The 16364-nt window shown below is 41.9% G+C and overlaps 1 protein-coding gene across 1 annotated transcript in view; it reads left to right on the top strand.

The window, feature by feature from the left end:
• Nucleotides 1-467: 467 nt before the first annotated feature.
• Nucleotides 468-16364, top strand: part of kcnk18 (potassium channel, subfamily K, member 18) — a 16420-nt gene continuing 523 nt past the window's right edge. The window contains exons 1-3 of the mRNA XM_087836978.1: nucleotides 468-748; nucleotides 892-1035; nucleotides 15357-16364. The exon at nucleotides 15357-16364 is cut by the window's right edge and continues 523 nt beyond it. Of these exons, the coding sequence (XP_087693104.1) occupies nucleotides 520-748; nucleotides 892-1035; nucleotides 15357-16180 (1197 nt within the window). The 5' untranslated portion in view covers nucleotides 468-519 and the 3' untranslated portion in view covers nucleotides 16181-16364. The remainder of the gene's footprint in view (nucleotides 749-891; nucleotides 1036-15356) is intronic.

Raw genomic sequence — 16364 nt, 5'->3', positions numbered from 1 at the left:
AAGATATGCAGTTATTTGTGATTGTGCAGGTATGAATATGAGAGGATGGCTGTCTCTCTGTGTCCTGTGACAGACTGGTGATCTGTTGTCCCCACTGGGATATGGTCCTGAAGAAAGTGGAAGAATGGCTCGTGTAAAGGGTTATTTGTAAAGATATTCAAAATAAAATACAAGTTAAAATTGGAAAAATGTGATTTTATGTGTAGAGATGTTAATATGTGGGGCACTCTGGGCTGTTGGGATGTGTTTCTAACGGGTGGAGTGGATTTGATCTCTGATCAGGAACAGAAACCTGTTCGGAAAAGTTCAACTGAAGATCATCAAGGGCGTAACTTTATATTTATTGATTTATTTTTAACCACGTGCACTAATTAAAGTCAAATCATTTCCGCTCTGGCTGTGCGCGGCCCCGCGACGCACTCGCGGTTCTCTGCACTTGGCAGAAGAGAGCCAGACCGACGCAGCCAGCAGTCACTACAGGCGCTCTCCTCACGGGCTGCAGGCGCTGCGGGGACGAAGATGTCAGTGAAAGCGAAGAGAACCATGAGCGTAAAGAATGAGTCCAAGAAGTGCGCGGCGCGCTTTTGGAGGTTCGTCCCGCACCTTTTGCTGTACTCCTCTTTGGTGGCGTACGCAGCGCTGGGTGCGCTTATCTTCCAATACATCGAGAGATACACACCGTCCGCTGTGCAGGAGGAGTACCACGCGTTTCTGTGCCAAATGGTAGAGACCGTACAAAAGCTCACCGGTGAGCAAAACTCTGTTTGTAGCAGATCAAACGTGTCTGTGACGAACTGAATTATGTGTTTGGTAATTAAACTTTATATTATCATTGTATCAGCAGCATCACTGGTTTGCTCTGCACTGGGTTTTCTCGTCTCTCTTTCTCAGCTGACAGCGCAGCCACTGAACAAATAGTGAAAGAAGTGACGGAGAAGATGCAGAACGAGTTCCGGTCCATCTGGTTCCAGAGACCTGACAGATGGACTTTTTTCGGCTCTATGTTCTTCTGTTGCACCGTTTTCACAACTGTTGGTGAGTCCGTTATGATGCCGTACTAATCACTAAACAATTATGTGCTTTTTTACTTAAGTTTTATGCAAATCCGAAGAAGAGAGTGGGTCACAGATATAAAGTATTCTTGTCAAATCCGAGTAAAACTCTAACATATGTCAGTCTTGTTACTACCAGAAGAATAATCAGCTAAAACTCAACTGAAGTGGCACAAAACCAACAAAGATATCTGAGGCTACACCCAATGTTTTCATACCGATTCACAGTAATGAGTCCTCGGGACATGTGTCAGGCACAGGTGGGCAAATTCATCATGAAACCGTTCAAATGCATGTACGTGTTTCAAATATGAGGTTTCATAAGACAGATGTACAGTAAACCACAGCAACATATACAACTGTGGATTATTTAGGTAGGCCAAAAGCCATATTTACACAGACAATCAAGTGTCCTGTTGTATCAAAGGCAGGACTGTGAAATTATTGCCTGACTGTGAGGGTTCAGGTTGTAATGCTCCACATGTGGCTTTGCATTCAGACGTTTAGGTGATAAGTTTCCTTAAAAGGACTGACTGTTTAAAATGTGTGTGAGGAAGTTTAGCTTGTGCTGTGTGCTGGGTGATAGCTTATTTTGAAAAAAGCACCACTTCACATCTAGTTGTGTGGATGCCTCACAGCATCCACACTACTGAGTTCCTGTTTCTCTTTATTCTTTATTCCACTATAATCTAGTTGCTTCCGTACGTTTTTTGGCACTTAACTACTTCCTCAGTTTTCAGCCAATTTTCACCGTTCAAACTCTAAACTGTTCTGCTTTTTCTGGAGATGGGTGCCATGACTTTTGGTGTTTATTACTATTATACTTTTTAAAATATTACACTTTTTTCCTTTTTTTTGTCCCATTGAAATGAATGGAAAACTTCCACAATTCTGCTAAAACGTGCTTGTCTTTGAAACTTAAGGACATCCTTATACTTTCATAGTATACAAATACATAGTATTTGTATACTATGAAAGTATTTTTACCAAATCATAGTATTTGTGCTAAAACATAGAATTTCTGCAAAATCATAGTATATCTGTTATGTTATACTATTACTACTAAGGCATTGTATTTATGCCAAATCGTATTCCTTAAAAATCATAGTATTACTGCAACTTCATAGTATTTGAGCGAAATCGTAGTATATGTGCAAAAACATACTATGTCTGCAAAATCACAGAATATCTGTTATGTTGTAGTATTACAAGTAAGTCGCAGTATTTCTGCCAATTCGTAGTATTTGTACTAAATCATAGTACTTGTGGCAAATCATAATATTCCTGTTATGTTGTAGTATATGTGCTGAATATAGTATATCTGTCAAATCATAGTATTTCTGCCATATTATAGTATTTGTGTAAAAACATAGAATGTCTGCACAACCATCGTATATCTGTTATGTTATAGTATTACTACTAAGGCATAGTATTTCTGCCAAATCATAGTAATTGTTTCAAATCATAGTATTCAAACCAAATCATGGTATTTGTGCCAAAGCATCGTATTTGTACAAAGTCATAGTATTTCTCTAAATCATAGTATTTCAATCAAATCTCAGTAGTTATGCTAAAACGCAGTATTATTGCCAAATCACAGTATTTGTACCCAATCATAGTATTTCTGCTAAATCATAGTATTTGTGCAAAAACACAGTATGTCTGCAAAATTGAAGTATAACTGTTATGTTATTGTTTTACTACTAAATAATAGCATTTCTGCTAAATCATAGTATTTCTGTTATCTTATAGTACTTGTACTCAATTATAGTATTTGTGCCAAAGTTTAGTATTTCTGCTAAATCATAGTGTCTGCCGAATCCTAGTATTTGAGCCAAAGCATAGCATTTGTACCAAAACATAGTATTATTGCTAAGTCATAGTATTTGAGGCAGCCTTATGAAATTTCCCCTTGTGGGACTAATAAAGATATATCAAATCAAATCAAATCAAAAAACATAGTATTTCTGCCAAATCTTAGTAATTTTGCTCAATGATAGAATTTCTGCTATGCTGTAGTACTTTTTGCTTGATTATAGTATTTCTCCTAAGTCAATGTATTGCATGTAAATCATAGTATTTCTACCAAGTCCCAGTGTTTCTGCTAAATCATAAATAATGTTTTAGCTCAAATTGTAGGATTTGGTTCAAATATTATGATTTGGCAGAATTGTCTATGTTTCAGCACATGGACATTTGGCAGTGTTAGAGAGTTATCTCTGGGATGCTGGGATGATAGCTCCCTCAGGACTTAAACTCCGGTCAGAGAGTGGGGCACAGAGAGTGGTGTCCGGATATACTTTAATGGAAGTTAACAGCAGCTCAACAGTACAGCAGTAGGCATACTTAACGAATGTGGGAGGGGTGGACAGACGTGTGGTTCTGAATAACAAGAAACAAGGAGAAACAATTTTCACATGTAAATATAACAATCGTCACTTCCCAACATCATGCCAATATAATGAACTGTAACACAAATAATCAGCTGAATGCTCTGACATAAGAAAGTCCCACAATCCCATTTGAACAGGCAGGAAACAAGAATATCTGCATATCTCAGGCAACAGAAAAGACCTAAAGCCCCCAAATTAGGAAAGGTCAGCAATTACATGGTCTTCAGTGCCCTCTAGTGGCTAAATAACACAACCGCGGTACACAGTTTCAACCCGCAACAAATGCTACGGTGGTAAGTCACATGCCTCTACCAATCTCGATAAATCTCCTAGCATAAACCCCCTATAATTAACGTCAAAGTACAACCTGTGCTATAAGTGGAAATAGACTCGTAGAACTGGAGGGATTTTGACTCACATTTGCACAGGAACGCACACAGCTGGAGATCGCTATTCCCCCGCACTCATGGAGGAAAACATGCCTAGTGCTCCTCCAACTCGTGATACGGCAGGACCGTCGTAAAAGCATGTGACGTCATCACCGCAGCAAACAGTAAGAACAAAGTGGAACTTATCGGCAGAAATTAACATTGCACTTATAGCAATGTGATTGAAATATAAGGAGACTTTCGGACAGGCAGGAAAAATATTATTTAGTATAAATACTAAGTTTTAGCAGAAATACTATGTTTTAGCACAGATTTAGCTAAATACTATGATTTGGCACAAACACTGTGATTTACCAGAAATACTGTGATTTGGCAGAAATAATATCAATTGGTTCAAATATTATGATTTAGAAGAAAGACTATGTTTTAGTATAAATACTATGTTCGAACTTTAAAAAATTCTGCTATTTCTGCTAATTTGTGCTATGACTTTTACCATTGAAATGAATGAAACACATTATCAATGTGGTCACTGATTGTGCTTGCTGGGTTGAGCTGTGTTTTAGCTCAGTGAGATGAGCAGCCGATCTCAGAGCGGGAGGCCCGGGTTCAAATCTCGCTTGTGGCAACAATTTTTTCAGTTAACAGTTAAATTTTTAAAAAATCTTTTCAACACAAATTTTCATTTTTTTCACCCCTTTTCAGCACAAATCCCAGCTTCTTTTTTTTTTTTTGCTGTTTTCAGAAAAAAACTATTTTCTGCAGAAAAATGCTGCTGATTCACCTCTTTTCAGCACAACGTTCTGCATCTTTACCTCTTTTCTGCAGAAATTCTACTGATTGACCTCTCTTAAGCAGAATTGTCAGTCTTTTCACCTCTTATCAGCGCAATTCTCAGCATCTTCTGCTCATTTTAGCACAATTGTCAGTCTTTTTGGTTTTGATAATGACTTTGGCTCAGTGAGTTGAGTAGCCACCTTAAGACCAGTAGGGCCAGGTTTGAATCCTGCTCATGGCACAATTTCTTTTCACCTCTTTTCAGTACAAATTTCAGCTTCTTTACCCCTTTTCAGTAGAGCTTTTGGCTTTTCACCACCTTTCAGCAAAAATTTCTGCTTCTTCACCTGTTTTCAGCAGAATTTTCAGTTTCTTTACCGCCATACACTTTTTGCAACTTTTAATCTTTTTCAGCTATTTTCAGCAGACAGCTTCAGCATTACGGCATCCACACAGCATTTTCGCAGGAAATGCAAATTTTTTCTAGTTTGTATTGTTATTCAAAAATGATGCTGTATCAAAATGTATCAAATATCAATACTACAGTCTAAATATCAGGAGAGCAAATCAATATGCTTTCAGATGTGTGGCTACATGTTGGTCTCCCAGTTCCTTCCCATAGCATGATAGTGCCATCAGTTTGCTTATTGGGGAGGTGATTAGCAGTGCCTGGTTTCCTCCAGCCATGATGCCTGGCATTCAGTCCAAAGAATATAATATTTGTTTCATCAGACCAGAGAATTTCTGGAAAGTTTTCTTCTCTCTACAGAGCAACACTGAAGCTCTGTCAGAGTGACCGCCAGGTTCTCCTCCCTAGCTAAGGTTGTTCTACCCGGATTGTTCAGCTTGGCCTTTCCTTTCTGTGTCAGAGCTCTACAGACAATTCTTTGCACATCATGGCTTTGTCTGTGCTCTGACATGCACTGTCAGCTATGGGATCATATCTAGACAGCTGTGCCTGTCGAACTCATGTCCAAAAACTCAGTTTACCACAGGGGGACACGTGGTGAGTTTCATCCAGTCTCCCTCCCAATCCAGACCATCCATCCATCCACGCATTCATCCATCCATCCATCCGTCCATCCATCCACGCATCCATCCGTCCGTCCATCCATCCATCCATCCACGCATCCATCCGTCCGTCCATCCATCCATCCATCCATCCACGCATCCATCCATCCATCCATCCACGCGTCCTTCCATCCGTACATCCATCCGTCCATCCGTCCGTCCATCCATCCGTCCATCCATCCATCCGTCCATCCATCCACGCATCCATCCGTCCATCCATCCACGCATCCATCCGTCCATCCATCCACGCATCCATCCATCCATCCATCCACGCATCCATCCATCCATCCATCCATCCACGCGTCCTTCCATCCGTACATCCATCCGTCCATCCATCCATCCATCCATCCACGCATCCATCCATCCATCCGTCCATCCATCCGTCCATCCGTCCGTCCATCCATCCGTCCATCCATCCACGCATCCATCCGTCCATCCATCCACGCATCCATCCATCCATCCATCCACGCATCCATCCATCCATCCATCCATCCACGCGTCCTTCCATCCGTACATCCATCCGTCCATCCATCCATCCATCCATCCACGCATCCATCCGTCCGTCCATCCGTCCGTCCATTCATCCACCCATCCGTCCGTCCATCCATCCATCCATCCGTCCGTCCATCCATCCATCCATCCACGCGTCCTTCCATCCGTACATCCATCCATCCATCCGTCCATCCATCCATCCACGCATCCATCCATCCGTCCATCCGTCCGTCCATCCATCCGTCCGTCCGTCCATCCATCCATCCGTCCTTCCGTCCGTCCATCCATCCATCCACGCATCCGTCCATCTGTCCGTCCATCCGTCCGTCCATCCGTCCATCCGTCCGTCCATCCATCCATCCATCCATCCGTCCGTCCGTCCATCCATCCATCCATCCATCCACGCGTCCTTCCATCCGTACATCCATCCATCCATCCGTCCATCCATCCATCCACGCATCCATCCGTCCGTCCATCCGTCCGTCCATCCATCCATCCATCCACGCATCCATCCGTCCGTCCGTCCATCCGTCCGTCCATCCATCCGTCCATCCGTCCGTCCATCCATCCATCCATCCACGCGTCCTTCCATCCGTACATCCGTCCATCCATCTATCCACGCATCCATCCGTCCGTCCATCCGTCCGTCCATCCATCCATCCGTCCATCCATCCATCCGTCCGTCCATCCATCCGTCCATCCACGCATCCATCCGTCCGTCCGTCCATCCGTCCATCCATCCGTCCGTCCATCCATCCATCCGTCCGTCCGTCCGTCCGTCTGTCCATCCATCCATTGACATTCTCTCTCTTTCTCCTTTAAGGTGAAACTACCATAGAAAATGACTTCTTAATGTAATTTCTAATAGCAATATCACATGTGTGTTTTATCTTGTTTTAAAGAAAACCTTTTTACACATTCTAAAGCCTGTGATACTGAGCATTATTGACTTGTTACTCTTCTCTGGTCAGTCTTCATTTGCTGTGGTCTGCCTTACTTGTGGCTTGATGCACTTATATATATATATATATATATATATATATATATATATATATATATATATATGGTGTATGCTTGTCTGCAGAGCTGGTTATGTTTATAATGTAAAAAAGAAGAATACACACAAAACCGAGGCAGATGATGGGCTGAAAACAAGTGGTAAAAATCTACAGGATACCAGTATGCTCATTGTAATACGATACACAAACACAATAAACTGTCTCATAATAGCATTTTTAATTGTTTATATAATTTCAGGTGTTATATTCAGTGTTGCCACCTCACACAGGGATTTCATTATTCAAACAGTCAAGCTAGCCTCAGCTGTGATGTCAGGCAGAGTCACACAGGTTTGCTACGTGGAGCCAGAACACGTTGTTTTAGGGTCTCGTGTGTTTACTGAGGTCAGAATGTATTTGATTGTAGATTTGTTATTTCTCCACAGTCACTGTCTGCAGTAGTGATTATAATATAATCATTGTGTGCATAGATGTTTCCTCATAAAGCGAGTGACCTCTCTAAGCATTAGTAACCACAGCAACAGATAGCCTGGTTAATTAATGATTGTATGACTCTGGGCTTTGTTCAGGCTTCACGGAAATGATGCCTCTCCTCAAACACAGCATCCCTCCATCCGAGCGAGACTTACTTCAGTCAAATGACCAAATGTATTGGATGCTGACAGACTTTAAATGTCCTCCACAGCACAGACTATTTGTGTTACTCACTGAGCATATTTTTAACTAATTTAATACAGTCACATATAAAAAATCAGTCAAACAAGCAAACATCCAAGAACAAATCATGTCTTTCTTTATCGATGTCTAATGATCAGATGGTCGCTGGGATTGTTGGGATATCTGAGGCTCTGTAAGTGTGCTTGGGACCAGTGCCACAAAGATCACTGACTCTTCTCTTGGTACAGAAGCACTTTCTAAAACTAATCAGAAGCCTACTGCACTTGATGTCCGGGAGGGGAGCTACAAAACCTGTTTCGCGTTATGTTGACAACGCGAAACAGCTGCAAATCATGCAGCAGCTACACATCAGTCTGTGTTTACCACCACACGTGACTGAGGTAAACTAGTCAGTCAGCCATCGTTTTACATCAGAACACATTAAAGATGTTTCCCGATGTGAACGTCTGCATGCTCTCAGTTAGAAGTCATCTGCAGAGTGCTGCTCTTTCCATCACGCACAGACTGCTGTGACGTCGCCCACTGTCTGGTTGATTCTCTAGTTTGATGCCTACATGTGGGGGTTTTGTCTACTGCAAAGTTTTGTTTGTTTGTTGTTTGTTGTTTGTTTTTGTAAGAGCCAGAACTGATCATCTTTGATTGATAAGAGTGGCATGCCAAGTCCAGCTAAGGCTAAATGTGTGAATTTGTGTTGAGTCTAAAGATATTGACTTGCTTTGGTTTTTGATTATCAGTTAATGTCAGTATATACTCACCAAATAGAAATACTATTTTTAAAGATAACTAAAATTTGATGTGTTAATTATGAGAAGTGGATCGAACCCTGTGAGCGAGTTCAGCAAACAACTTTGTTTTTCATTTTTAAGCCTTTTTTGACCTGGAATTGACAATCTTGAGATTAACGATATCTTTTGTAAGACTGTCTTGGGCTGACATAGGCAGCGTCAACCCTTCTTGAGCTTCACCGTACCCAGGTTTAAGCCCAGGAATAACCTGCTGTGAGATAGCAGTGCGAACACTGTGTGTTTTACTGTCGTCATGTCAGATACCAGGCACAGTTTTCAGTTACCTGTAGTTTCTCTTCTCCTCTGACATGTCAGGGTTACTGTATCGCTGCCTGTAGTGCTTCCACTCCTCCGCCACCCCAGTGCCCGACTACAGCCCTAAAGAGGATGTTTACTCCTGACTCCTTGGCTTCTATGTTTATATTTAAGGGAGTGTTAAGGTCAAACTGTGTTGCTCTAATAAGTCAATCATTTCAAATTTGAATGCTCTAACTCAAAATGTACATACTGAACATATACATTAGGGACTCCACTAACTAACCAACTCGCATGGACACAGGGAGAAGATACAAAGGAAGGGCCCACGCAGATGGCGGCGTTGAAACCTTCCTGCTATGAGGCAGTGAGTGGGGTTACGTTTACTCCAAACTGCCCATTGGTGTGAATGTGAACTGTTGTCTGTCTCCCTGTGATGGACTGTGATCAGCTGGGCTCCAGCACCTCTCAGCCTGAGTCGTTATGATGAATAATTATTGATGAATTTGTTATGGTTATATTGTAAGTGCTGAGTAAACCATTCTTCTTATCTGGAACTGACCTGATTTGATGTGTAAGAGCCTCGTGTAGATACATTAGTGTTACTGTCAAACGCATCACAAGTGGTAAAGAGATCTAATTGCTAATGGCTCAGCAGCTACAGGAAGCCCACAGATCTCCAAAGACACTTCCAGAGGAGAAGGCCTTTTACATAACTGCAAAGAAGCTTATTAGAGGTTCAGAGGAACATTGTCTTGTAAGCTGAAGACTTCGTTCATGGCTCACAGCAAGAGTGTTCAAGGGCTTTTTTGAACAGACCAACATACTAGCTCTCTTTTAAAAACATAAATTATTTCCATTGTCACACAATACCTGAATTATTTCAGGAAAAAAATTACCAGGGTCAAAATTATTATTAAATCTGCCACAACACAAACCAGTAATGTGCTTTAACTTTGCTGAGCTCAAAGCTCGTCAAATCAAAGTTTATCATGATCAGGAACAGGGTTATGTTTCAGTTTACACACAGTAAAACTTCATGAGGGTTTGAGCAGTCACTTCAGAAAGCATCATGCCAATAACTGATGTGAGATCTGTCCCAGAAACACCCCAGAACAACTGCCAAGACACTAGTAAATGACCAGAGCTGAGTTTCCAAGACCGTCACTAGAAACCTTTACAGAAACATGCACCTGCAAGCCTAAAGCGGGTACATGATTGGATCAGGATCGTAGGAATTTGGAGGCAAAGTCAACACCTCAAACTCATTGTTGTGTTTCTCACACCAATCCTGAACCTTTTTTGCTTAGTGGTCGGGTGCAATATCCTTCTGAAAAAGGCGCCAGCCATTAGGGAACACTGTTTCCATGAAAGAGTACACATGAGCTGTGTCCCAAAACGTCGGCTGCATCCTCCGGAGGCCGCATTTGAAGGCCGATTACGTCACAGCGACGCGCCGAAGGCTGTCCCAATTCGTCGACTCCTTCAAATGCGGCCGACAAATTTCCCCGAATTTGAAGGATGGGTCGGGTGTGTCCTTTGTGGGCCACCATATCCCAGAATTCATAGCGCGGCCCAGCCAAACTGCAGTTTCCAACAATGGCGGCAGCTACTAAGTTTTAAAATTACTCTTATTATTCTTTCTGGGCCACAAAATAAACTTTTAACATATTTTCAGGCGAGAAAGTAGCTGTGTAAACCTCAAATATCTGCTCAGTTTATCAAGATATCGCATATTTGCAAAAGTGCTTCGACGTTTTCGGAGACGTCTGCTACCCACCAGCTCGATAGCAAGCCGGGGGATTCAATGGTCACTCCAGCCGGAGAGAGCACCGGACTCCCGCTTCATCATTTTCAGACCCCCACTCTTTCGCTACTCAGGTTAAACGTGATATAAGTCACTTGGATAACTTAAAAATGTTATTGTTTGCCTTTTTTCGGTGTTTTATTTGTTCCGGAGTAAATCGGTTTGGCTGAGATCAAAGTTATTAGATTATTAGATTAAATAAAACTTTATTAATCCATCAGGTGGTTTCCTCCGGGAATTTCACACAGCTGAATAAACGTTAAACGGTCGAGGATTTACACCAGTGTCCTGTTATATTTTAAATAGCAAGGAGCAGACGGCCGAGTTTATTAAACTCCACCAACACAGCGGTGACGCAAATCTGAAGGCTAGACCGTCCAATTTCACAGCCTCGCACTTCCGGCCTTCTCGGTCTTTGAAGGACCCGGCCCACGTAGACCGCGAAGGCCGGGTCCTCCGAAGGATGCAGCCGACGTTTTGGGACACAGCTATGGTCTACCTCAACGATTATTGATGTAGGTGGTGTGTGTTCATTCTGCTTCTGCCGTCCTCAGCTAGCCATGACTACTGCAGGTTCACCACTTTTCCTTCCTTGTATCCCGTTGTCTAACAATCACAGTTTGTCAAACTTCTCAAATCCTTATCCTTTCCCATTTTTCCTCTTTCCTGCACATCAACTTTTAAGGACAAAAACTTCACTTCCTCCCTGAGAGATACCTCCCACTGTCTGGTGTTGAAGAGATAAGCATAATAGACTCCAGTTTGTGCATGTAAATGGAGAGTCCTCTTCACACACTGAGGTTAATTATGGAGTTCCACAGGGTTCAGTGCTAGGACCAATTCTGTTTACATTATACATGCTTCCCCTAGGCAGCATCATTAGAAGACATAGCATACATTTTCACTGCTATGCAGATGACACCCAGCTCTATCTGTCCATGAAGCCAGATAACACACACCAATTAGTTAAACTGCAGGAATGTCTTAAAGACATAAAGACCTGGATGGCCGCTAACTTTCTGCTTCTTAATTCAGATCAAACTGAGGTCATTGTACTCGGCGCTGAAAAGCTTAGAAATATGGTATCTAACCAGATTCTTACTCTGGATGGCATTACCTTGGCCTCCAGTAACGCTGTGAGGAACCTTGGAGTCATTTTTGACCAGGACATGTCCTTCAACGCACATATTAAACAAATATGTAAGACTGCGTTCTTCCATTTGCGCAACATCTCTAAAATTAGAAATATCCTGTCTCAGAGTGATGCTGAAAAACTAGTTCATGCATTTATTACTTCCAGGCTGGACGACTGCAATTCATTATTATCAGGAAGTCCAAAAAACTCACTGAAAAGCCTTCAGCTAATCCAAAATGCTGCAGCAAGAGTCCTGACAGGGACTAGAAAGAGAGAGCAGATTTCTCCTGTTTTGGCTTCCTGTTAAATCCAGAATTCAAAATCCTGCTCCTCACATACAAGGTCTTAAATAATCAGGCCCAGGGGCGATTCTAGGATCAGAGCTTTGGGGGTGCTGAGCACCCAGAGAGCTGCCCAGCCAGGCAAGATAAACCTGTCTCTGTCAGTCCCTGCATCCTTAAATGTTGTCCCGAGTTCTCTCTGATTGTCACTTTGGTGCATTTAAACCCCTGTTCCTCCCTGTCCTCATCGTCTGCTGTCTTCGTCTCCGTTATCAGTCATCATAATTTTACCATCTCTGTGAAAGTCTTCAAATTTCTTTATTAAATCATAAGATTCTTAAATTCATCAAGTCTCTCTGTGCCTGGGTCTCAAAACATGACATCACTGCTTTGTACATTTTAACACAATTTAATCCCCACATTGGTGAAAGAAAAGCAAAACACTTTTGTCTGTAACAAAACCATCAAATCTGATAAAGTTTATTTAAATGCTGCAAAAGCAGCAGAAACAAACAGAGCATCTGCTTCTCTTTACAGCTCCTCACTCCACCAGGCTGTTTGGCACTGATAGTGTGCAGATGTGACGTACGTACTGCAGCAGTCATACAGACAACTGGACGGTCCAAAAGTTGGCCGACCTGTTACTGGCTGAGGTTTCAGTAGAGTTGTGGCTGAACCACATAAAAATATCTCATTAATTTTAATCTCCCCGATCAATGATAATGTTATGTTGGAAGGTTGTTAAAGAGGCTCAAAATGTTTCAACCCAGTTTGTTTTGCAGATTCTGTACAGCAGCTTTAATATAGTGAGGACACAACTTCCTGACTGTGAGTAAAATCAGGTTTTTCCTCTTTGTCAGTTTAACAGTTTCTGTCTGTCACTGTTCCCTGTCTGTTTCCTTACCTGGTTCTTCCTGACCTTGTACTTCCTCCTCACGTTCCCTCTTTCCTCCCTCTTTGGACTGACAATCATACACAAATAGATTCAATTAGATGAAAAATTACATTAATATGAAAAAAATACTATTAAGATCACTAACAAAAAGTCTTCTCAGTGTACTTTCAACCAAAAGGCAAATAACCAAACCACATGAACATCTAATAAAAGATATAAACATTGAAACACTGATCCAACATTATTCTTGATTGACGGATCATTTGATTTTACACTTTTACCTGAATGTGGCTCCTTTTTTTGAAAAAACTTCCTTATATCCATGATGAACCTGGCTGTCTCTCTGTACACACACACGCACACACACACACACACACACACACACACACACACACACAACAGGAGTTATAAGGTTAATGGGCATTCAGTCAGTTAGTATCTATTTCAAACAGGACAGTGGTAACCAACAGTAGGCTGCCGACAATTTAAAGTTTTAGATTTTAAATAGGCTGTATACATTTCAATGGGAGCAACAGGACGGTCAAATGTCGCTGAATTTACTACAGAGCAGGACGGATTGTAGGGCAGCAAACATCGTCAGAAAACAAGTTTTCAACACTGAGGGTTACCTGGTGTAATGTTTTCATGTTCTGACTCCTACCAACTATATAAAGAGTAACTGAAGGTTAAATGCAGCTAATATGTCCTGTTTTAAGCCAGACATTTACACCTCCGCTCTGCTGTGTCTCAGCCAACATCGCTCTGGCAGCAAGAGCGCTAGAGCCAGAGCAGGGGAGAGCTGGAACAAACCATTTTGGGAGGGGGGGTTATCTATACTTTTGTTGTTAAAATGTTACGTCTCAAACAAGTACAGTACTGTATGCTTTTTATATTTTTAGTAGTGTGTCACCCAAAAAGCAAATATTGTCAAAAAAAAGTAAGAAATCTTTGGGGGTGCTTTGATTCATTTTGGGGGTGCTTAAGCACCCGCAAAAATGGGCTAAAATCGCCCCTGATCAGGCCCCATCCTATCTTAATGACCTTGTAGTACCATATCACCCTATTAGAGCACTTCGCTCTCGCTCTGCAGGCCTACTTGTTGTTCCTAGAGTATTTAAAAGTAGAATGGGAGGGAGAGCCTTCAGTTTTCAGGCCCCTCTTCTGTGGAACCAGCTTCCAGTTTGGATTCAGGAGACAGACACTATCTCTACTTTCAAGATTAGGCTTCAAACTTTCCTTTTTGCTAAAGCATATAGTTAGGGCTGGACCAGGTGACCCTGAATCCTCCCTTAGTTATGCTGCAATAGACGTAGGCTGCCGGGGGATTCCTGTGATGCATTGAGTGTTTCTTCTTCAATTAACTTTTTTACTCACTATTTATTTATATTGCTCTCAACATTTAATTATAAGTTGTTATTAGGCCAGCAGCTATTGATTATTTTAGTAATTGATTCATCTATTTTCCATCATTAATTGAGTAATCAGACAAGAAACACTTTCTTCTTATTCAGGAGCAATAATAAATATTCAAAAGAGGAAAAACACAGGTGCTCATTGGTTCGTGTTTTTTGCTTCGTCCATTTCATTTGTCAAAAACAAAAAAAGAAACCTTTTGCATTTACTTACCATATTAAATGTCTTTTTTTAAAGAAAACATTTTCTTAAATGCAAAAATATATAAATACTCTCAAGTAGCGTCAAAGTCAAATAAAATCAGATGAATAAAAATGAATCTTTACTCTGAGTGTTTAAGTGTAAGTCTGCAGTTTGTCCTGTGCTTTGAGTGTCTGTGCTGTTAAAAAAAACATGTTATGATGCACGTTTTTACTGGCTTGTGAAAAAAACTTTTATGTTCATATTTTAAATGTTACTGCAGTTTAAGTAAGACAGTATTTTATATGATTTCACTTTCAATGTGAATGTTATGAAACCTTGAAATCAGCACGGTCCAGTACGTCTGCTGCCCCCTGCAGACTCCATGTGAAACAGGCCGGCTGACGTCAGCTTCATCGAGCTGTATAATTCAAACATGCATCAGACTAAGCTAACAGGTCTGCATGTTGTTGGTTACTGCACATGTGTCGAACACACATGGATGGAGCAGCTACAACGTTTCTTCACGTCACAGTTTGTTGATCAGGAGCTTTGATGCTTTTCCCAGCACAGGTTTCCATGGTGATCACACTCAACCGAACATCTAACACAAAGTGTAACAAGAACGTTGTCTAGAAGGGTCATGGTCACATTTTTCCTACTACACAAACGTTACCAAAAGCCAGTCGTATAATTAACAGGTTAATTGCAGCTTTAAATGTCTGTTGTTTCAGGTTATGGGGACATCTATCCCGTCACCCTGCCTGGTAAGGTGGCTTGTGTCTTCTACGCCATGGTGGGCATCCCTCTTATGCTTCTGGTCATCCTCGATGTTGGAGACTTCCTCGCTATGGGGATGTCTACAGCCTACATCCGTGCTCACACCCTTTCCAAAAACCTCTTCTCCCGCACCTGGTCCCCATGGAGGACTGAGCAGAGAGACTCGAGGCGCCAGGTCCTGGAGGATGGCACTTTTGTCTTCAGCCATGACGTTGTGATCCGCGAGCCCCTCGACATCCGACAGGTGCTCCGCAGCCAGGCGGATGTGCGGCACAAGTCCATCCAGCTTCAAAACAACAAAGAGATTTTTGAAAAGATTCTTGCCAGAGAGAATTTGCTGAGGGAGGGTCCACTGCTCAGGACGCTGTCCTGCCCAGAACTTGATCGTCTGCCACCCAAAGGATTTGCCATGTGGGATTTCACAGGATTAGGAGATGAAATGGAAACACTGAACATCCCCTTTGTGCTCATTCTTTTCATCTTCTTTGCCTACATTTGCTTTGTGGGCTTGATTCTGCCGATATGGGAAACTGATTTTAAAAACTTTGATTCCTATTACTTTTGCTTCATCACCCTCACTACCATTGGTTTTGGTGATATTATACCCAAACACCCCAACTTCTTCATGCTCACCTCGCTGTTCATCATTGTCGGCATGGCTATCATATCCATGGCTTTTAAACTGAGCCAAACACGAATTGTAAGCTGTTACCGCCAATGTGTCAAGTTCATCAGCAGAGGAAATGTGGAAACCTTTCAGAACAGCAAAAAGGATTAGGTCACCGAGAGTCTCTGCCTCACTCTCGGTTCTGAAACAGGCCCATATCAGGAGCCAGTAGGAGTTGCATGCCTTTTCCTTACAAGCATGAGTAAAGGAAAAAGTTGCATGTGCCCTTCACGATTGCTGAAGGAGGTTTACATTTTCACAGCTGTAGTAATGATGCTAAACGTTTGTTTCTACA

This window comes from Neolamprologus brichardi, unplaced genomic scaffold (genome assembly GCF_056152115.1).
Source record: "Neolamprologus brichardi isolate AB-2024 unplaced genomic scaffold, ASM5615211v1 NODE_ptg000032l+_length_1147064_cov_1, whole genome shotgun sequence".
Classification (NCBI taxonomy): domain Eukaryota; kingdom Metazoa; phylum Chordata; class Actinopteri; order Cichliformes; family Cichlidae; genus Neolamprologus; species Neolamprologus brichardi.
The sequence above is the reverse complement of the archived record's forward strand: the minus strand, read 5'-3'. Positions and strand labels throughout refer to the sequence as shown.